Source organism: Ceratotherium simum, chromosome 3 (assembly GCF_057802395.1).
Source record: "Ceratotherium simum simum isolate JZ-2026a chromosome 3, ASM5780239v1, whole genome shotgun sequence".
Lineage (NCBI taxonomy): Eukaryota > Metazoa > Chordata > Mammalia > Perissodactyla > Rhinocerotidae > Ceratotherium > Ceratotherium simum.
Genome location: NC_141902.1, coordinates 70,620,610 through 70,643,676, shown reverse-complemented (window position 1 = coordinate 70,643,676; position 23,067 = coordinate 70,620,610). Strand labels below are relative to the sequence as shown.

General features: G+C 53.8%; 1 protein-coding gene across 1 annotated transcript in view; it reads left to right on the top strand.

The window, feature by feature from the left end:
* Positions 1-7,366: 7,366 nt before the first annotated feature.
* ADAMTS7 (ADAM metallopeptidase with thrombospondin type 1 motif 7) overlaps positions 7,367-23,067 on the top strand; it is a 46,665-nt gene continuing 30,964 nt past the window's right edge. The window contains exons 1-4 of the mRNA XM_004421877.3: positions 7,367-7,705; positions 15,789-16,144; positions 18,168-18,333; positions 19,424-19,620. Of these exons, the coding sequence (XP_004421934.1) occupies positions 7,606-7,705; positions 15,789-16,144; positions 18,168-18,333; positions 19,424-19,620 (819 nt within the window). The 5' untranslated portion in view covers positions 7,367-7,605. The remainder of the gene's footprint in view (positions 7,706-15,788; positions 16,145-18,167; positions 18,334-19,423; positions 19,621-23,067) is intronic.

Sequence of the window (23,067 nt, the reverse complement as noted above, 5' to 3'; positions counted from 1 at the left end):
CCCAACATCTGTGCCCATCTTCCTCTGTTTTGTATGTGGGATGCCACCACAGCATGGCTTGTTGAGCAGTGTGTTGGTCTGTGCCCAGGACTCAAACCTGTGAACCCCAGGCCACCAAAGCAGAGCACATGAACTTAACTACTATGCCACCAGCCCGGCCCAAGATTCTGGTTTTTAAATGTTGAAACAAATATTTCCTTTACAAAAGTTAATAAAATACATGAAAAAATTATTAAAGGATGAATAATGGGCAGAAGAGCTCCAAAGCACTCAGTAAATACAATAGAAAAGCATAAAAAGTTTTCAACTTATTTCCAGACACAAGGATATGGAACACCCATTGCTGAAAGAATGGCATGAAAAAGAAAAAAAACACAATTTTAAAAAGAAGAAGATGAAAACAACCAAGACAATACCCAGGCTGCAGAGTGACGGTGGGTTAGAGACCTAAGGATGGTTCGGTTTGTCTCTGAGTCAGGCCAGGTGCACAGGCTCACACTTCCAGAGCTGCTTAGACTCTCAGACAGCAGTCTTCTCCTGAGCTTATTTTTTTTGTGAGGAAGATCAGCCCTGAGCTAACATCCATGCTAATCCTCCTCTTTTTGCTGAGGAAGAGTGGCCCTGAGCTAACATCTATTGCCAATCCCCCTCCTTGTTTTTTCCCCCCAAAGCCCCAGTAGATAGTTGTATGTCATAGTTGTACATCCTTCTAGTTGCTGTATGTGGGACGCGGCCTCAGCACGGCTGGACAAGCGGTGCATTGGTGCGCGCCCGGGATATGAACCCGGGCCGCTGGTAGCGGAGCGCGCGCACTTAACCACTAAGCCACGGGGCCAGCCCTCTCCTGAGCTTCTACCAGGCGCTAGCCCATCAGACAAGGCCCTGGCCCTCCAGGAGTTCATGGACTAGATGTGAAGACAAGATTTGACTGCAGGAAATAATGTGATGGCCATTACTAAGGGTCTCTTTGGAAATCAGCATGGCTCTTGGCAACCGGGACTTAGGATGTGCTCATAAAATGAAAGCCTCCATGAATCCCTAGTGGATGGGAAGTGGCCCATTTCCCACACGTCTAGCTGTCTGACCGACTTAGAAACAACTATAAAAGGAGGAGCTGCGAAGCAACAGGTCCTTTGATGAGAGAAGCTGAAATTGGCAATCTAGAGGGGCAGAAGTGCATAGTGGTCAGGGACCCAGCTGCTGGAATCAGGCCAGCCGTGGCCTTGACATCTCCAAATCTGGGACCTCTGGCAAATAACTTAGCCTCTCTGTGCTTCAGTTCCTCCATCTGTAAAATGAGGATACTAATAATATCTACTTCACATTGGGAGGAGGATTACATGAGGCACTGCACGTAAAGCATAGCGCCAGCACATGGGATACAGCACTCATTCAACACCACAATTCGCCTCTGTCTAACCATCAGTCTCACTCTTCAAGTGGCTGCTGGCAAGGCAGCGAAGCCAGTCTCGGGCCTTTGTGCCTTCGGCTGACTGATGGCTCTGAAAGCTCCAAGTGGATAAGGGCCGTGACTCCTGTGGTGTTGTCCCTCATGGTGTGGGGGCAGGCCGCCCTCCCAAGGCCCAGATAGTTGGCAGGCAAAGGCTGCAGTGCTTCAGAGAAAGAGAATAAATTGAGAACACCCGTGCCTCCAGGGCTTCCAGAACAATGACTAATCAGGCCTGTAGTGGTAGCTCAGCATCCTCTTCCAAGTCAATCATTTCGTGCATTTCCAAGGCCAGCTCTTACTCAGCCCAGATCCTGTTCCTCTGAGGGGGCTTCTTTGGGCATCCTTGTTTGGCAATCTGCACCCTAAATTAGCATTTAAAATTATTTTTGCAATTCTAGCAATTTACTGGGGTGGAAGGGACCCTCCCCAGATCATCCTTTAATTTGTTGATACCTGTCTATCAAAGTTACAAATGCACATGCCCTGGACAGCAATCCCAGTTCCAGGACTTTATCCTACAGATGTACTCACTCATGCGCACAGAGGGTCGTTACAGCAAGAGATTGGAAACAATCTAAATCTAAATATCCATCGGTAGGAGATGGGTATAATGGCATACACAAATAATGGAATATCAATCACCCATGATTTATTTGAATATTGAAAAGATCTGTTGAACGTGGACTCTATGCCAGCCACTGTTCTGAGTGCTTAGGATACATCAGTGAGCAAAACAAAGATTTCCTGCCCTCATGGAGCTCACATTCTGGTTCACGTGCCACATGCTAAGAAGCTATTAAAAGGCTGTGGCGGATCGTAAGTAAGGATATGGAGCCATCTCCAAGCTATATTGTTAAATGAAAAAAACCAGGTATGGATGGAGCATATATATGCCACCATGCATGTACCATGTAACTTTATGTTTGCCTAGAATTTTTCTGGAAAGATTCAGGAGAAACTGGGAAGGAGCACTGAGGCACTAGGGGTCAGCTTTGGGAGGGAAGAGTTACTTTTCACTGTGTGTAAAGTTTGAATGTTTAACCTGTGTTTGCCTTACCAAAAAATGCAAAATAAAACAAATTACTAAAACATAAGGGCTTTTACTCTGCTAAGTGCCTTCAAACTATTTAATCCTCTAGACCAGAGTTTCTCAACCTGGGCACCAGTGACATTTGGGGCTGGATAATCCTTTGTTGTGGGAGACTGCCCTGTCCATTGTAGGACATTTAGCAGCATCCCTGGCTTCTACCTACTAGATGCCAGTAGCGCCCTCCTCTGAGTTGTGACAACAAAAATGCCTTCAGACATTGCAAAATTCCATAGAGGTAAAATCCCCCCTGGTTGAGAACCACTGCTCTAGAAAACCTGTGAAATAGGGGAGTGGGAATCACTGTTTCCATTAGACAGATAAGAAAATTGAGGCCCAAAGAGAATTTATTGTATTTTTAAAAATTGTGTGCCTCATTTTTTCCTTTATCTATTCAAGTATAGTTTTAAATACACAGTCCTCTACTGTACTTGCTACCTTTTAAGCACTCTATCAACATATAAATGGATATATAGACGCAGAATAAATCTAGTTTCTTTTTTAAGTTTGATCAGTTTCTGGTAATGTTTTAGCTAAGTTAAATCTTACTGGAGGGCCGGCCCCGTGGCTTGGTGGTTAAGTGAGCGCGCTCCACTGCTGGCGACCCGGGTTCGGATCCCGGGCTCACACCGACGCGCTGCTTCTCTGGCCATGCTGAGGCCGCGTCCCACATACAGCAACTAGAAGGATGTGCAACTATGACATACAACTATCTACTGGGGCTTTGGGGGGAAAAATAAATAAATAAAATCTTTAAAAAAAAAAAAAAAGAGCACAAATATTTAAAAAAAAAAAAAAAATCTTACTGGAGATGTCAGGCTACGTTGCATAATAATGATTTAAAAATAAACGACATAATCTCTATCGAGATTTGGGGGGGGACTCTCTAATCGGATACCTGACATTCTGAACAATTACATCAAACATGTTGAAATATCAAATCTCTTGTTTTGTTCAAAATATATGCTTTGCCCCCAAAAATTTAGAGTTGGCTGTCCCTGTTTTTCTGGCTGGCTTATTATTGGTGTCATGAGGGCAGGACTAAACCTCTTAATTCTTTTGCATCCTGTGGTGTCCAGCATGGTTCCCAAGGAGGTTTAAAATGAAGGTACCCCAGCAGGGTGTGGACAGAGTAAAGGTGAGGACATGGGACAAGAATGGGAGCAGGTGGGGACTGTTGTCAGCTGATGGGTTTGAAAATACTAACTCCAAGGCTGTGTTTCAGAAAAGCCTCTCATCTGTGTTTGGCCTTGGTGGCTTGCCAAAGGAGCAAGGATGGCAGCTTGTGGTGTTGGCCAGGGAGGGCTGTGTGTCCCCTCCCTGGATCCTCTCAACCTCTGGGGTTTACTGTGCTGCGGGCTGGGATCACAAAGGCAAATAAGACACGACCTGAGTGCCTCACAGTGTGGTGGGGCCGACAGACCCATACACAGACAACAGCAATTTAGTGTGGTTAGTGCCACGATGGGGGCAGCAAAGGGTGCTCTGGGGACCCTGAGAAGGGAGTGGGGGAAGACTTTCTGGGATAGGTGACATTTAAACCGAGCCTGAAAGGGCAAGTCTCAGATGCACCAAGTTTGTGCCCGTCTTTTCCCTTTCACCTTCACACGACTGGTCCTTCTTGCCTTTCTGGTCTCTTAGCTCAAAGGTCACCTCTTCAGGACAGCCCTCCTTGACCACCCCCGACCCCATGGCAAGTAGACCCTCTAGTCTCCCAGATTTATTTTCCTCGTGGCCCCTCTCAGCAGCTGGTCTTGTTTACACATCTGTCTACTTGCTTGTTGCCCACGGCCCTCCTCTAGGGTGAGCACTTGTGAGGACAGAGACCATGTCCGTCTCGTTCACTGCCGTGGCCCCTGTGAATACCCAACATCTGTGGGGTGAAGAGATTTGCCAGGTGGAGTTGAGGAGTGGGGAGGGGGAGGGCATCTCTAGAATGCATGGGCAGGTCAAGGTGAGAAGGACTGAAAAGGGTCCTACAGCTTTGGTACCAAGATGGAGGATGGCAGGGGGTGAACCTGAGGTGCAAATGGGAAGAGGAGAAATCTAGGTAATCCCCTGGAGAAGTGTGATTGAGAAAGGGAGCAGAGATGTGGGGTGGGAACTAGAGGGGCCACCCAGTCCATGGAGGGGTATTATCAGTATCTTTTATAGGAGAAAGACCAGAATGTTTTTAGACTGAGGGTCAGGAGCCAATGGAGACCAAGGAAAGAGGGGGACACCTGGAGCAGGGTCCTCAGGGAAGCAGGAGGGGAGGGGAGCACAGAGCCCTCGTGGAAACATTTGTCTTCAACTGCTGGAAGCTGCCTGCTCCACTGTGTCCAGAGGGCAGGAAAGTGCATGGGTGCTGGTTACAGATGCTTGGTGCAGGGGGCGGCGGTCTGAACTGTCCCGTCTCACCGGCAGCAAGGCCAGCTGCTGTTAGGGGCGGGGAGAAATGGAAGGTGGTTGGGTAGGGGCCAGGAGTTGAGCAGTGAGTGTAGCTAGGGAGGGCAGTAGGTAAAGTCAGGAGGGGCTGGTAGGTGGGGAGAAGAGGAAGGTGACAAGACACTAGAAGAAGAAAAATACATACAGTAGACCCCCTTATCCGAGGTTTCACTTTCCACAGTTTCAGTTACCCACAGTCACCCGTAGTCCAAAAATATTAAATGGAAAATTCCAGAAATAAACAATTCATAAGTTTTCAATTGCACGCCATTCTGAGTAGCATGATGAAATCTCTCACCATCCTGCTCCGTCTTGCCCAGGACGTGAATCATCCCTTGTCCAGCATATCCACACTGTATACGCTACCCTCTGGTTAGTCACTTAGTAGCGGTCTTGGTTATCAGATTGATTGTAGTGGTATCACAGTGCTTGTGTTCAAGTAATCTTTATTTTACTTAATAATGGCCCCAAAGCGCAGGAGTAGTGATGCTGGCAATTTGGATATGCCAAAGAGAAGCCATAAAATGCTTCAAGTGAAAAGGTGAGAGCCGGCCCCGTGGCTTAGCGGTTAAGTGCACGCGCTCCGCTACTGGTGGCCCAGGTTTGGATCCCGGGCATGCACCAACGCACCGCTTCTCTGGCCATGCTGAGGCTGCGTCCCACATACAGCAACTAGAAGGATGTGCAACTATGACATACAACTATCTACTGGGGCTTTGGGGAAACAAAAAAAAGGAGGAGGATTGGCAATAGATGTTAGCTCAGAGCCGGTCTTCCTCAGCAAAAAGAGGAGGATTAGCACGGATGTTAGCTCAGGGCTGATCTTCCTCACAAAATAAACAAACAAACAAATAAATAAATAAATAAATAAATAAATAAATAAATAAACAATTCAATTTAAAAAGAAAGGAAAAGGTGAAAGCTCTCAACTTAATAGGAAAGAAAAAAAGTCGTATGCTGAGTTTCCTAAAATCTACGGCAACTTTTATCACAGTATATTGTTATAATTGTTCTATTTTATTATTAGTTATTGTTGTTAATCTCTTACTGTGCCTAATTTATAAATTAAACTTTATCATAGGTATGTATGCATAGGAAAAAACAGTAGGTTTCAGGCGTCCACTGGGGGTCTTGGAATGTATCCCCATGGATAACCGGGGACTACTGCAGTGTGATGGTGAAGGTCTGGGGAGGGTGGGAAAGACAGCAGGGGCCGGTCTGAGAGTGGGGCATCTGATTTTCAGATTTCAGAGAGGGGCAGCTGGGGTTGACACAGCCTAGGCTGTGGCCATGAGAGCTGGTGGCTGATGTGGAGAGAAAGGTCATTGGAGATGAGGATGTCAAGGATCTGAGTAGCCCTGTGCTGCATGGGTACCCCAGGAGGATAGCAGGGCTTGAGGTGGAGAAGGAGCCAGAAGGAAGCTTCCAGAATGAGGGAAAGTGCATGGGAGACTGGACAATGAGGAGGTCTGTGGACCGCAGAGGGCAGGGGCTACTCAAAGGCTGGCCAAGAAAGGAAGCTGACTACAAGCATCCTGAGGAACAAGTGGCAGGGGTCCTCCGGGCAGGGCCAGGTTTAGTGAAGGCAAGAGGTGGAGGGTGGGAGTGTTCCTCGGAGGGGGCTCCTGGAAGCAGACGGGGAAGGGAGCAGGAAGCCAGAATCAGGGCTGGAGCCACGGAAGCACAGATGGCCGGTGTTTGAGGCGGAGGATGAGAGGCTGGGGTTGGCTGGCCTCCGAGCTCCCAGGGAGGCCCGGCTGAGCGTCTGTGGGCGCCGGCCAGTGGGCCGAACCCTGTGCTTCACTCCACGCAAACAGACACTCGGAGACAAGGAATTGCGGGACTCCGCCTTGCGTGGGAATGGCTGCCCACTCTGGGAGGGGCCAGGCCTCTCTCCCCAGCTGTCTTTGGAACAGAATCTGCCTTGGGACCCCCGGAACCCCTGCTCCCTGCTGCGAGACCCTGGACCCTCTGTGGTGGCCCTGGGAGGCCTCTGTGTCCCTTTTCCTAAGAAGGGCAGGCCTGCCTGGCCCTGGGAGCACACGGAAGGGCGCCTCCTTGAGCACAGTTCAGGGACAAGGCAGAAATTCCGGAAATTCCAGATTCTTTGGGGGGTCTTGGAAGGCCCAAATCGGGAGGGCCCGGCTCGGCTCTACCGCCAGAGGGCACCGTCGGCCCGGTGGGCGGCCTGGCGTCCGTCCCAGGGGCGCAACCCGCTCCCTGCCCCGGACCCCGTCCCACGAGCGGTGGGTGACCGGCCCCGGCCCGAGAGGCCGGCGAGGGCGGGGCGAGGCCGGGCCGGGGCTGGAGGGCCGGCCCGGGGGCGGGGGAAGGAGCCCGGGGGGCGGGGCAGGGGCCGGCAGGCGCGCTCCCTCCCTCCCTCCCTCCCTTTCTTTCTTTCTCTTCTTCTCACTCTCTCGTCTTTTCTTTGCCTCCGCAGCCAGCCGAGGGGGCGGGCCCTGCAGCCTTTGTTGCCCGCGGACCGAGCACAGCCGCCTGCCGGGCCGGAGTCCGGGCCGGGACGCTGGGAGTTGCACGCGGGCCGGGCATGTCCTGAGCCGGACCCGGGACGGGGCAGCGAGCGGACGGGACGGACGAGAGCGTGCACGCGGGGTCGCCCGGCGGCCGCCTGGCTCCGGCCATGCCCGGCGGCCCGAGTCCCCGCAGCCCCGCACAGCTGCTGCGCCCCCTCCTCCTGCTCCTCTGCGTTCCGGCGCCCAGCGCCCTCGGATCCGCACCAGGTGGGTGGCCGCCCCTCTGCGGCCGGCCGGCCCTGCCGTCCCTCCCCGCTACCCCAGCCTCGGGTTAGCCCCTTCTCACCTCTGTAGACCCCGCGTCCGCCCGGCTCTGCCTGCAGCTGTCGCGGCCCCCGCTGCCCTGGTGATAGGGACGAGGATGGGGTCGGGGGAGCGAAACCGCGCCCCCGCGGAGCTTTCTCCAGCCGCCGACTCCGCTATCGAGCCTGCCTGTAGCCTGGAATAAGCCCCTTCCGCTCTTGGGGCTCCCCACCCCGGGCGCAGCAGCGCGCCTCTCACGGGTATCCCCGGTCCGAGGGGCTGCGCGGAGCGCGGCTTACACGGTTTCTCGCCCTCCGCAGTGTGCCTCGTCTGGAAAGCAGGCTGGCCAGGACGCCGCGGGCGAGGGCGCCGGGTCGCAGGTCTGCGCGGTCCCTCGCCGCGCCCCCGGCTCCCGCCCACCGCCTCTGGGCGGCCCGCTCGGCCCTCGGCGACGCTGGGGGCCGGGTGGCCGGGTCTCGCGCGGCCCTTGCGCTTCCTGCCTCCCCCTCCCCCAAGTGTGAAGGCGCCGGGAGTGGAGCGGGGAGCAGGAGCTTCTTTCGCCGGCCCTGGGCTTGGCTCTGCCCCGCCCGCCCGGCCTCCGACGAGCCTCTGGCCCGCGTCCAGAGTGTTGCTCGGCCGCGCCGGCCCGGCCGCGGCGCTCCTGGCGCATCCGGAGCAACCGGCCTGGGAATTTAGGAGCCGAGGGTGTAGGGGACCCCTGGCCCGGCGCTCAGGGAGCTCGTGGTCTATTAGGGCCGGTTGGATAGTGAGGAGACCCGAGCAGGCGAGGCGGTCGGGAAGGCTTTGTAGGAGAGGAGGGCTCTGAGCTTGGAGGGACTGGAAGGATGGATGAACTTTGGATAGCTGGAAGGGTGTGGAGGGGGTGGGAGCGTCCCCACCGGGGTCTGGCTGAGGCCTGCGTGGGGGAGATCGGGGAGACTTGCCTCCCCAGTAGAGAGATTATGGTTGTGAGACTACAAAAGTGTCTGGGCGGGAGTGTAGCGGACGGTTAAACCAGATTTTAGAGGTTTGGGGAGCCGTTGAGGGGAGTAGCTGTTGAAAGCAGTGTTTTAGAGAGGTTCGGTCTAGCAGCCATGTGTAGGGAGTGGAGAGCGAGCAAGCATTTTGTGAGCACCTAAGATGTGTCAGCCTCCCCAGTTCTTGTTTCTCATCAGCTCCACAGCAACCCAGCACAGCAGGTGATGGAGTGTTCTTTTATGGATGAGAGAACACGCTCAGAGAGGAGAGTGACCAGTTAGGTAGGACTCTCAGCTGCCTACATGAATCCTGTGTTTTCCCGCTGCCCAGAGCTGGGGAACCTGAGGATGAACCAGGTGATGGGGATGAGGGAGCAGGAAGGTGGTTGCCTCGGAACTGCCCCTGAGCCTGAACTTGGGTCCAGGTCCCCTGGCAGCTGTGGGAGGAATGGGGGTGGAGGGAGAGTCCCCTGTGGTCAGGGCCCTGTCTACTTCCACTGCAGGCCAGACCCAGGTATGAGCTTGGCCAACCTCCCGCCCCTCCATGGCTGTAGTTTGCCCATTTGTTAAATGGGGATAATGGTGTCTATCCTGTAGGGTTCTTGTCAGGATTAAGTGAGGTGCTGAATGTCAGTTGCTTAGCACAGAGCAGAGTGACTACCATGTGGTGGCCATTATTTTTATTAATCTGCCAGGCAGACCTAGTAAGATTAGGGAGTCCTTGGTGGGTCCTGTAACTTGGATTTGCCATTTGGGGGTGGAGGCAGGGCAAGTGCCCTCCCCCATGTAGTCTGGGCCCCCCCTTCAGGGTGGAGTGTCTGTCTTTGGTATCCCCATAGATATGTAGCATGGGGCCCTCCCCATCCTGCTCCCACATGGGATCCCTGATCCTGAGGTGGCTTGAGCTCTCTGTCATGGTTTTTGGAGCTGCCCAGGATCCCTAGACCTTGGGTTCTGCCCACCGAATGCTACTTTCTTTGACACCAAAGGGCACATCTTGGGCTCACTTTTAGGTAAAGGTATCCTGACTTTTTCTCCTCCTGTGACAAACCAAGGGACTCGTTGGGGTTGCTGGGGCTGGGGCCCTGTCATGTCCCCACCAAAACGCTGTGTCATACCTGTGCGTGCACATATGTGCATACCAGGCACGTGCAGAGGACTCAAGGAGGAGGGCGTGTGTCACACACAGACACACACACCCCCTGGTTTTTGTTTTTCTCTTTGGCATGAGCTTCAGGTGAGGTTGTTTGAAGGGCTGGACTGTAACTCAGGTTCTTGATAGGGAGGTGAGGGCAAATTGCATGTTGGCATTTCTCTGGTAGAAGCTCCAAAGTAACAGTTCTGTCACCTAGGGATGATATTCCAAGTATTTAGCACCCAGGGTGACAGGAGCTCAGTCCAGTCGGAACAGACCTCCTGACCTGGCAGAGAAGACTTGGCCATGAACCACTGGCAGTCCCGCTGAGTGGCCCCTGCTCCTATCCCTCTGCAGCTTTTGCTCTGCTCGCTCAGCTCTGATGCACCCACATGCTGTTCAGCTGACTGGAACCTGCAGTTACCCCTTGCTGGCACTGGGTGGTAGTTTCAGCCACCAGGGTCTCTACCAGGGGTCGGCCATAGGAGACATTGAACGAGTTGTTTACTTTTTAACTCACTCTGCCCCTCTTTAAAAATATTTTAATGGCAAAACAATACAAGTTGATTTAAAAAACATTAATGCAGAGCAAAACAAGAAAATAAAAATTATTGCAGTAAAAGTAGTAACATCCTGTAAATTTTTATTTTTTCCTTTTTGACTAAACAGAACATATTTTATTAAGCCATTAGGCAAAGAGATATAACAAGTTTCTTTTTTGTGTGTGAGGAAGATCAGCCCTGAGCTAACATCCATGCCAATCCTCCTCTTTTTTTTTTGCTGCGGAAGACTGGCCCTGGGCTAACATCTGTGCCTATCTTCCTCCACTTTATATGGGACGCCGCCACAGCGTCGCCTGACAAGCGGTGCCTCGGTGCACACCTGGGATCCGAACCTGGGCCGCCAGCAGCAGAGTGCACGCACTTAACTGGTACGCCACAGGGCTGGCCCCACAAGTTTTCTTTTTTTGTCGGGAAAATTAGCCCTGAGCTAACATCCATTGCCTATCCTCCTCTTTTTGCTGAGGAATACTGGCCCTGGTTCCTCTATTTTATATGTGCCCATCTTCCTCTATTTTATATGTGGGACGCTTGCCACAGCATGGCTTGATAAGCAGTGCATAGGTCCGTGCCTGGGATCTGAACCTGCGAACCCTGGGCCGCCAAAGGGGAGCGGGGGAACTCAACCACTACGCCACTGGGCCGGCCCCTAAAACGAGTTTTTAAAGAAATAGCTAAGTATATTTTAGAACTTCTCTTGCTAATTTTTAATAATAACTTAGCTCACATTTGCTATGTACCATCTACTGGTCTAAACACTGACCTACTAACTCATTAATTCTCATACAACCTAAGGGAGTAGGTATGGTTATTATCATACCCATTTTACAGATGGAGAAAGTGAGATGCCGAGCGGTTGAGTAATTTACTCATGGTCTAACAGCTGTGGGTGGCAGAGCTGAGATTCAAACCCAGGCTGGCTGGCTCTAGAGCGCACTAATCCTAATGCCTTTTACCTGCAGTATATCTCTACTTAGCCCTATCACATTTTTGAACTTAACAGGCTGCTTCTTTATAACTCACCTTGAATTTCTGTCTTGCAATGTTTGCCCAGGTCTAGAGCAGGGATTCTCAGCGGGGCTGCACATCCCCGGGGACATGGATCCCTCCCCACAGACACTCTTTTGAGCTCCTGGGGCCATTTCTCCCCAGTGGTTCAGATTCCCTAGTCCCATACGTACCTCCCTCTCCCACCCACATGCACTGAAGACGCTGCTGTTGCCTGGAAGTGTGTTATGTAGCTCCTGTTCCTCCAGTTCACTGAGCGCTGCAGGGCTGGCTGGCATCCGCGCCCCCTTACCTTCAGCCTGCTTACCTTCAGGTCGTCATTAGCAGCCGGTAATACTCATTTAAAATAACAAAGCCTTGGAGTGTAGCTGATGTCTCCTTCTCCGTCACTTTGTGCTGTTCCCCTCCTTGTATTTTCTGATCTGGATTCTCTGAGCAGGTGAGGAAACCAAGGCTCAGCAAGATGAAATGACTGTCCAGGCCATGCAACTATTAAGTGGCTGAGTCATGACCCGAACCCAGGTCTTTCCATATTCAAAGCCCATACGTTTGACGGTGTTATTTTGTCACTCCGTTGTATCATTTCACAGAACACATGCCTAAGCCAAGATTAACTTCTTGCTGCTTGTTCCCGTTACTCCTAGCTTTTTTCTACTTCTCTGGGGTCTGCCACACGGTGTCTACCACCAAGATGCCCTCCCCATCTTCATGGTTAAGTAGGTACCCATCTGTCAAGGGACATCTCTCATGTGCCCCCTTTGACGAAGCTTCTCTTCATCGCAGTCCATCTGTGGGATGGACCTTCTCAGCACTGTGCCAGGGGTGAGGATTAGGAGTGCCCTGTACCCATTTCTCTATTTTGAAGGCAAGAATGGTATCTTATACATTGTTCTCAACTTTGGGGCACCTAACACTCCCTTAGAACCCCAAAGCCACGGACCAGGAAGGTAACATAAATGAACAAACAAGGCTGGTGGGGAGACATTTTTCTTGAAACATGGGGCTTCTTGGTCCATCTCTTGTTTTCTCATTTTTGTTAGAGATTCAGTTCTTTACTGAATGAAAGACAACACAAGCATGAAGCCAGAGGGCTGCCTACATTTAGCTACGGCATTGGGAACACGATAGGGAGTGGTGGAGACTGAGGTAGATGGGGGAGCACAGGCACTCTCTAAAGGGCCACTTCTGACAAGTGGGAATTTAGGCCTGACGTGGATGGATGATAAGACTTTTCAAGGAAAGCTGAAAATTGAGATTTTTGTACAAGATCATGTGATTTTTAAACATCGGCAACTGATTAAATATTTTCCAATATTTGTGCCAGCCAAAACAAACCAAAAAAAAAAAAAAATCAATAAACTGACAAACAAAAAAGCAGTCTGCAGGCTGTGGTTGTGGAGTTACAATCCCAAATGCCCTTATTAGGATGTCAGAGCAATAAGTCTCCTTAAATTATCCAGCCTGGTGGCTTCCAAATGCCAGCCCCTGAAATGGTTCCATCAGAATCCCTGGAAGGGTTAGAAAAATACAGAAAATACAGATTGTGGGGCCTCAGAGCCCTGGCTCTATGGAATCAGAACCTCTGGGCTGGGTCCTGGGAGGCTGCAGTTTTTCAGAGCTCTCCAGGTACTGCTGCTGTTGGGCCAGGTTCGCTCCCAGTGGGGAATTTCCTAACTTCCCTGATGATCACAGTCCCCTGAGCCTCTTGATAAAAACACAGCTTCCAGTCCCGTGTCCTGGAGATGCTGATTCAGTGGGTCTGACATGGGGCCTGGGAATTTGTTTTTAACAAATTCTTATCTGAGAAGTCTGGAAAATCTTTGCACTGGTGCCCTCCTGAAACTCAGAGCCAGGGAAGATTTGCCAGAGCCACACAGCAAGTCACCCTATCTGACCCTGCTTCCTGATGCTGGGAGCATGCTGTTGGAGGACTGACTGCACCCTGACTGCTGGCCTCGGGCAGTTGTGGGCAGTGGGGGATGTCCCCAGCAGGGGAACACACCACTGGCGTGTGCAGGGCACTCTCCATGCGGTTTGGCAGGAGACAGACTGGAGGGTGAGTTGGGTTTCTGCAGCCCAGCCAGGATGGAGTTTGGGCTGGGCCTTCCCTTCCAGCCCCAGCAGGCAGCCCCAGAGAGCCATGGTGGGACGCCTGTAGGGCACCCAGGCATTCTAGTGGTTCTGAGGGGTCGTTGTCATGAGCAGCCAGGATCCCAGGAGCTGGGCATAAACCTAGTCAGTCTGGGGAGGACCCGGGTCTGGGGGAAACTTCAGATCAGCCGGTTTCCTAACTGCTGCTCAGAGCCTGGGAGCTGCAGAGAGAGAAAAGGGGGCACAAGTCCCAAGCATCAGTCCTGCCCCCGCCTCCTCAGTGCTGCTCTGATGTGTGTATGTGTCCACATGAGGTTTCTTTTGAAAACTAGGTCTGGTGGCCAAAGAAGTTTGAAAAACTTGACCTAGTCCAACTCTATGTTAGCGATGGGGAAACAGGCCCAGCAAGGGACGGACTGCTGACAATGTAGAACAATGTTACTGAAGGGACTGAAGCCATTTGAGGAGGCTTGGGCCCCAGTCTCAGCTCTGTCTTTTTGCTGTGTGGCTGTAGGCCAGTCTCCACTTCTCTGAACTTCCCTTTGCTTTCTCACCTAGGAGGCAGCCTGGAGACCTTACTGCAGATGTCCTAACCTGGAGTCTGTAGCCCAAGGATCCGTGAATGTGGATGGGAAAATATTACATCTTTAATTTTTCTAAGTGAAATTTAGCATTTCCCTTAATTATGAATATTAGCAACAAATCACAATAGTGTTAGCAGCATCTATGATTTTGTTACCAATAGAAAAAAACAAAATATTTTTCTATCTCATAGATGCAGGTATCTTGAAATAAGATTTATGTACATCACTACTTCAAAATTATTGTAGTTGTTAAATTTGCCATTAGGTCTCGTTTAATGCATTAATACAGGAGCACATAATTCCACATCCCGCTTTTATAATTATTTTGATAACTGTATTTCAATATAATCAGTTTCCTTGGTACTCCTATTGTTTTATCTTATGCATTTAAAAACATTATTCTGAGAAGGGGTCCATGGCAAAAAAGGTTAGGAATCTGGACTCACTGGGAAATCCAAGAGGACAGAGTGACAAGAGAGGATTCTGCAGACTGCAAGAAGTGGAGCAGAGGTCTGCAAATTTTTTCCAGCCCTGGAACCTTTTCTTCAGATGAACTCTTGCATATAAAAGAAAGAAAGCAGAGCTGCTCCGCTGAAGTGGTAGTGGTAAGGGGCCAGGGAGCCCCACCTGGGTGGTCCTCCATCTCCCCATCTCAGGAGGCCTGGAGACATGTGCAGAGCCCTCAGGCCCCTGAGAGCTCATTTTTAAAATCCATCAGGCTAATAATAGTCATAATAATCCTAGTTGCCATCACGTTCAGATCAGCGGGCCAGGCACTGTGATACGTGGAGTAGCTCAGTTCATTTGATCCCACCAGGCGCCAAGAGTGTAAGCTGTTGTTATCCCCATTCTACAGATTCACTCAACAAACAGTTACTGAGAAACTACAAAGTTACAAACCGTCTTTTCTGGCACTTAAAATCCTTCAACAAACAAAAACTAGATAGATTCTTGCCCTCCTAGAGTTTACATTGGGAGCAGAGGGAGAACACAGACAAACAGAAAAAAGAATGAAAATGTTCAGAAGTGCTATGGGGGGAAAAAAAGAAGGGAAGGGGGATAAGGAGAGGCAAGGAGTTGCAATTTTAAAATAAAGTGGTCAGGGAAGGTCTCACTGAGGAGACAAAGGATCAAGGACTTGAAGGAGGTGAGAGGTGTCGTCGTTTGCCTAACTGAGGGAAGTGTTCTCCAGATAGAGGTAAGAGCAATGCAAAATCCTGAAGCAGGAGCATATCTGACTTGAGGGGGCCAGTGGGCCGAGTGGCGGGAAGTATAGCGGAGATGAGATTGGACAGGCACCTTGTCCAGGGCCTCACAGGCCATTGGCAGAACTTGGTCTTCTGCTCTGGTGAGATGGGAGCCCCTGCAGGGTTTTGAGCAGAGGAGGGCCATGATCCCATGGGTTTGACCGCCATGTTGAAAGCAGACTAGAGGACGAGGACCCGAGGTGGGCAAGAGTAGAAACAGGAATACCTGTTAAGAGGTTACTGCAATAATCTAGAGGGGGAAACCGAGGCACGGAGAGGTGAAATGGCAGAGGTAGTGGGTGGCACAGTGAAGATTTGAATCCTCGCGCTCTGACTTCAGCCGCCCTCTGCCCTCCGTTGGCTGCTCCACACTCTGGTCCCTGGCGAGCAGCCAGAACCCGGAGCCCGCCCGGACCCACGGCCCCGCGTGCTTTCCTCCCCGCAGGGCTCGCCGCCGACGGCCGGGCGGCGCTGGACATCGTGCACCCGGTGCGCGTGGACGCGGGGGGCTCGTTCCTGTCCTACGAGCTGTGGCCGCGCGCGCTGCGCAAGCGGGACGTGTCGGCGCGCCGCGCGGCGCCCGCCTTCTACGAGCTGCAGTACCGCGGGCGTGAGCTGCGCTTCAACCTGACCGCCAACCCGCACCTGCTGGCGCCTGGCTTCGTGAGCGAGACGCGGCGGCGCGGCGGCCTGGGCCGCGCGCACATCCGGGCCCGCGCCCCCGCCTGCCACCTGCTGGGCGAGGTGCAGGACCCCGAGCTGGAGGGCGGCCTGGCGGCCGTCAGCGCCTGCGACGGCCTGGTGAGTGTGCGCCGGGGTGGCCCGCTGGGGTGCGGGTGCGCCCAGCCTGCCCATGGACTTGCCTGGCGGCTTTGGCCAACTCGCTTTTCCTCTCCAAGCCTCAGTATTCACGCCTGCGAAATGGGAGTGACAACTCAGGCCTTGTTGTTCTCTAGGAGAGCGGTTCTCAAACGTTAATGTGAGCCAGAATCACCCACAGGCCTTTGTTAAAACAGGTCTGATAGAGTAGGTCGGGGTGGGGCCCCAAAACTTGCCTGCCTGACAATTTCCCAGATAATGGTGAAGCTGCAGATCTGGAGACCCACTTTGAGAACCACTAGACCGAGTAACTCAGAAAGCAGCCGAGCCTCTCTTCCTTTGGAGCGTCAGTTATAATTTTGTCGTGTGTCTGTGTCGTCGTGGCCCCCCACCCCCGGCCAGCCCTTTAGGCTGCTCTTCTCCAGGACAGGCAGCCCTGCCTTTACCTTCCTCCCTGGAGAGCAGGCCTCAGCCTCCCGGCTTTGTCTGGGTTGAAGGGATGCTGGCTACTGCTTGCAGCCAATTGCTTGAGTGCAGGGCTGGAGCAGCTCCCAGTCCAGGCAGGATAGGGCCCCTTTCTGCTCTCTGTACGTGACCAGCCCTGCCTTCCCGGCTCTGGAGGGTGGGGTATGAGAGGAGTGGGAGGATGTGTGCACACTCTCAGCCGTCTGCTGTTCCCAGGAGGGCCCTCAGCTCAGATTGCTCAGGAAAAGCCAAGGGCTGTGGCAGGACAGGGCCTAATAACACGACAGCCCGCATCACAGGCTGCAGGACGTCCGGGCCTCTGAGAGCCTTTCTGCCCAGCAGAGGCTCTCATTTACATGGCCTGCACGTGTCCCTCTCTGTACAGTTGATCTCGTTGAGCCTGTGCAGCAGCTGTGCATATGGGCGTCATTCCATTTTACAGATAAGGAAACAGGCTCAGAGGAAGTTGCCCAAGGTCACCCAGTTATCCAGTGCTGGAATCTGTCTTCAAACCCGGCTTTCCAGCCCCTAGAGCTGATGATATACTTTCTAGCTCCAGGCTCTCTGGCCCTGCATGGCCCAAGGCGCAGACTTGGTGCCAATGGGGGTGTCCAGGGAGGTAAAACCTTCTTCTGGGTTGGAGACCTGAGCTTCCTCAGGGGGTGGTGGGCTGCTCAAAGATACTTCCCAAGGCCACTCCCTCCCCTGGCCTCTCTGAATGCCAGCAGACATGCCCAAGGCACCCCTGCCGGCTTCCCTTGTCTGGCAGGCCCTGGGACCAGGGTAAAGAATGTCCTGATGGGGCCGGCCCCATGGCTTAGTGGTTGAGTGTGCATGCTCCGCTGCTGGCGGCCCGGGTTCGGATCCCGGGCGCGCACCAACACACCGCTTCTCCGGCCATGCAGAGGCCGTGTCCCCCATACAGCAACTAGAAGGATGTGCAGCTATGACATACAACTATCTACTGGGGCTTTGGGGGAAAAAAAATAAATAAATAAAATTATATATAAAAATAAAGAACGTCCTGATGGCTGTGGGCATCTCTGTGGCTTGGATGTGGGTGGAGCTGCTTTTGGAGAGATTCATCACCTCAGGGAGACTGAGGGCAGGTCAGATGCTACGGCCAGCTGAGAGAGGACACAATGGCTGGAGATGGCTGGCATGCAAAGAAGATGCAATATGGCCTGGAGGCCTGGGCACAGGCTGCCCGGCTCAGGACGGCTGTCTGGGACTCTGGGGAAGATGCCATCTTGTTAGATTTGGACGTAGACCCATTTCTTGCTCCTAATGGGGTGAGGGGTAGAGTGGGTGTGCAGAGCAGCTTCCTGGGAGTGGTGGTTTCTGAGCTCAGCCTGGAAGCTTTTGGCTGTGTGAAATGGCAGGGAAGGACATTCCAGGCAGAGGGTACAGAGTGAACACAGGCTCAGAGGGAGAAAGTGCAGTGCGTCCGGGGTCAGTCATGGGTGGTGGGAGCAGAGTGGGCTGGGAAGAGCAGCCGAGTGCCAGCCCTTCCTGTGGGACCCTGGTGCCTCTTCCCCAGAAAGGTGTGTTCCAGCTCTCCAACGAGGACTACTTCATTGAGCCACTGGACGGCGTCCCAGCCCAGCCCGGCCGCGCCCAGCCCCACGTGATATACAAGCGCCAAGCCCCTGAGAGGCAAACAGAGCCGGGTGACTCCAGGGCTACAGGCACCTGTGGGGTGCAAGGTATGTTCTTCTGCTGCCATCTCTGGGGTAGGAGATGGGCCCGGGAACATGGAGGTCCTTTCTAGAAGCCTCACTCAGCATCCCCATGCCCAGCTGCCCTTGGACCAAAGGGACACAGATAGACTGACAGACACATCATCATAACCTGTGCCCCCGAAATGTGCCGTGGGCCTGAGGTCTCTGCCTGTCAGGCCTGCCCCAGCTGATCCCCTACACCAACCCCTCTTGCTGCCGCCTCACCTACCTCCCCCACTCAAAGATCGGCCTCTCCCTGCCCCCTACCCACTCATGGTCTCTGGCACCTCCAGCTCTGCCAACCATTCTTCCTTGATTGTCCAGGCAAGGCCGGGCCATGCCCACCCCCTGCAGGGCAGCTAGCCAGGAGCCTCCCTTCCCTCCCCACTCTAGTCCACCCCACAATAACTGACCTCTATTATTGGGGACCTAGAGTGTGGCACCAGCACCTCTTCTGCAGAGTGGCTATAGTGCTGGCCAGTCCAGGTAAGGAGCCGCCCACTAAGGGCTGCTGGGGTGTGGGGACTGCTCGGCCAACACTCCAACCTCATAAGCTGCCCACAGATCAGGGACTGTCTTTGCTGGAGCAGATATTCACAGAGGTGTACTTCTTGGCCTCGGTTCCCCCAGCTTCATAGATGTGCTTCCTCTTCTGATCTGGGGGTAGCCTGGGGCAGTGGAACAGGTCTCTAGTGGGGTCAGCCAGGCTGGGTCCTGGCCAGGCTCCCCAGGCTGGGGCTTAGGCTGTGGGGTCTGCAGGTGCTGGGATGCACTAACCCCGCAGTTGGGAGACAGGGGCCTGGCAGTCACCCTCACATGGGCACAGTGCTTTACTGTGTTCATATCCACCATTTCATTGGCTCCCCGAGGTCACCCTCTGAGGCTCTTTACAGTCGGGGATCCCAGTCAAGAGAAGGGAAGTGACCAGTCAGGGTCCCCATGGCACAGGTCTGGGGCAGAGCCACAATGGGAGTCCAGGCCTCTTGCCTCTGAGCTCGCTGAGGAGAGGCCCTTGAGACGTGTGCCCTGGGCCATTCTACTGACAGCTAACCCCCACCCTATCTGGGGCCCACAGAGTCCCCGGAGCTGGAGCCCCGACGGGAGCGTTGGGAGCAGCGGCAGCAGTGGCGGCGGCAGCGGCCAAGGCGTCTACACCAGCGCTCAGTCAGCAAAGAGAAGTGGGTGGAGACCCTGGTGGTAGCTGATGCCAAAATGGTGGAGTACCATGGGCAGCCGCATGTCGAGAGCTACGTGCTGACCATCATGAACATGGTGAGGCTGCTGCGGGCTGCGGGCAGCGGTGGGTGGTGAGGGCCTTCAGGGGTTGGTGTTGGCAGGGTACAAAGGGTGTTTGTAGGGCACACTCTGGCTCTCACATTCACCACCCAAAGCAGAAGAAACAGCCTTCAAGAGTCCAGGAGGGGGTGAGGACCCTGTAGGGAGTCACTAGGAGAGAGTCAGGGCAGCGGTGGGGCCTTTGGGGCTGCTGTGAGGACACATTGGGTGTCATGCCATCTCACTGGCTCAGCTGGCATTTGGGAGGCTGCCTCTGCCTGCTACCAGGACCAGAGCTGGGGGAGGAGGAGGCCGAGGCAGCCAGGACCCTGTGCCTGCCTGGGGGAGCTCATAGACTGATTGGTCCATTCACACGGCTCGGAACAAACCCCTCCCTCCTTTGTGCCAGGACCTGTACTGGGTGCTGAGGACAGAAATGCACAATCAGACCAGACCCAGCCTGAGACAGCAGCACAGAGTTAGAAGGATCTGTTCAGTTCTGCAGATACTAGCTGGTGACCTTGGGCAAGCCACTTTACCTCTCCGAGCCTCAGCTTGCTCACCTGTGAACTGGGGAGGACAATAGGACCTCATGGGGTTGGCATACTGCTCCTGACCCCATGTGGCAGTTGAGATAACTAGGCCCTGAGAGGGTGAGTAACTTGCCCAGGCCACAGAGAGAGGCAGGGCAGAACTGGACGGGAGCCCAGGTCTCCTAGGTCCCACCTAGGGCACTGTGGCTGATTAGAGCTGGGACTCCCAGAGCTGACTGCAGTGCCGGCCACACCCTCCCTGCCACCGTCCGGGTGTGCTGCTGGGAGGCCTCAGGCTGCCCAGCTGCTTCCTGCCACTTCATAGGAGAGGAAATCTCTGCCCTGGGCATTCTTAGCAGGCCACCAGGTGGACAGGCCACCATACAACACTGCTTCTCTCCTGGGCTGGAGGGTTAGGGCAGGGTGTGGGGCATGTGCCCTATAGCTAGATGATGTCTGAGGGTTTCATCAGGGCCAGTGGCCATACACTGCTTCCCCCATGCCAGCCCCTCCCCTCCTGCAACCCTAAAGGAAGTGCCCTCTGAGATCTTCGAGTGTCTGGCCACCCATTTGATAGCTGTGAAGCCTGGGCTCCGAGAAAGGCAGGCGCTCCGTCTGTGGCCGTCAGGCCCCGCTGCTCCAGTCCTCGTCAGCAAGCTTGGCTCTGGGCCAGTTCTCGCCTGGCTTGGCCACCCTCGTTGGCTCCTTGCTTCTTATGGAATAAAAGCCACAGCCTCTGCCTGGCATTTGAGCCCTCTAAGGCCCAGCTAAGCCTCTGTTTAGCTTTGTCTGCCCAGCGAGGGGAACCACTAAAGGCCAGGGTTCGAGGGGGACTGTTGCTGGGCAACAGGGCCTGGCCTCGGGCTGGGGCATGAGCAGGGCCAGGTTCCCAGGCTGTGAATCCTCTCCTTCCTATTCGCACCCTTCAGGGCTCAGCCTGAAAGAGGCCCAGGAGCTTGGCTGGAGCCACCGACAGTTAACTGGGTTCATTTCCCCTCACCTTTTCTGAGTGTTGCCAGTGGGCCAGGTACTGAGCCCCACAGGCTCCCCTGTGACATCCCATAGGTGATAGGGGTCAGGCATATGGCCCAGGGCCTGGCCCCTTCTTGCCTCCCTGTCCAGGCTCGCAGGACCCGCCCATTCACTTGGTGAGTCTCTTCTTGGAGGAAGGGGGTCTGGCTGTCGCATTCACCTGCCCTGGATGATATCAGGCTTTCCGGAGCTGGCAAGTCCAGCATTGGCCAGGACAGAGTGGGGGCACCTATGAGCCTGACAATGCTAGACACCATGGGGAGGCTGCGGGACTCGGCAGGGGCAAGGGATGGCGTGTAGCCAGCCTCTGAGAAGGGCTGGAGCCTTGTGCACACCTCCTACTTGTCCAGTGTTCCACACACACTGCCTCATCTAAGCCTCACCCCCATTTTATAGTTGAGGGAACAAAGGTTCTGAGAGGCCAAGGGACTTGCTCAGGGTCACACAGCTAGGAAGTGTGAGAGCTGAGACTGGAGCTTAGGTCTGTCTGCCTCCAAAGCCCCACTCTGTCCTCCGTGCCCCTTAGCCTGTCCCAGAGAGGGACAGCTGGGTAGCTATGATGGCCAGAGTGGGCTAGAAGGATGGGGGAACAGAGTGGTGGGGACAGGGAGAACTTAACCCCCGCTTCCCTCTGGAGCAGAAGTTTGTTCCTCTAACACCGACTCTCTGGGTGCCAGCTCTGTGCCAAGGGGAAGGTGATGGATGTGTAAGAACAGGATCCTGCGCTCGGGATACTGCCTCACTGTGGCATTTCCCAAAGAATATTCCAGGGAGTACTTGTTCCAGGGGATGCTAATAAGTGTTCTGTGTAAAAATATGTCACTGTTGAAGAAGTTTGGCAACACAGAGTTGAAAAAAGTAACACCGTCTTGTTTGCTGCAAGACTTTTCACAGCCTTCGGAGCTGATTTGCACTGAGAATCCCTAAGAGAGTAGGCAGGCAGCATTCTCCAGACTTAGGAAGTAAGAGCAGGGGCTTTGAAGCAGTCGGGCCTGGGTTCTGATCCCCGCTTCACACTCTCTTGGAGCCTCAGTTGCTTCATCTGTGAAATGGGGGGAGTTACGCCTACCCTGGAAGCAGCAAGACGAAATGAGATAATGCACGCAAAGCTCCCAGCATGAGGAGGTGTTTGTTAGGCTCAGTCAGTGTTGGCTGCTGCTGTCGTGGCTGCTGTAGCATCTGCCCTTCAACCCCACAGCCACCTTTGGGACAGCCTCGCTCCTCTCTACTAGGGCCTTCTGCAGGCCCTAATCTGTCAGTGTTGCCTCGGTGCCAGACCCATATCTGAGTCTGGGAGCTCAGGTGGGTCTACTGCAAGCATAGCGAGACAGGTGCCCCCGCCTACTCCATTTTGCACCCCCAATTCTGTTCATGCTCTCTGCAGTCACAGGCCCTTTTTGAGTGACTCAAGTCATACTGTTGACTCATTGGGAGCTTGTGGTTACCTGTGACCCCCAGATCTTTCACAAACGCTGCACACCCTGGCTTGGTCTCTGGGCCTGCACCAGGACAGGACTCGACTTCCCTGGGCATCATTTATCCAGTGGAAACACCCCACAGTGACCTCAGGCCATTAACAGGCACTCCTTGGTTGAGTTGGTCAACCGGTTACGACTCTGCCTCCCTCCAGTGTCTCCCGGCGCCTCCCTCCAGTGTCTCCCGGCGCCTCTTTTGCCTCTGTGCTTCTTGGGAGACAGTGAGAGGTGTTACACATGCGGAGGGAACGAAGCTGCCCCCAGCCCTAACTCAGGATATGGGGTGGGCCAGTTGAGGCAGGTCTTAGCAGACCCGCAGGGGCTTCTCATCCTCCAGGGCTTCTGTGCTGGGGGCTGCTGCCATGTTCACCTGTCTGTAGTCTAGGAAAGACTTGTTCTTTCAA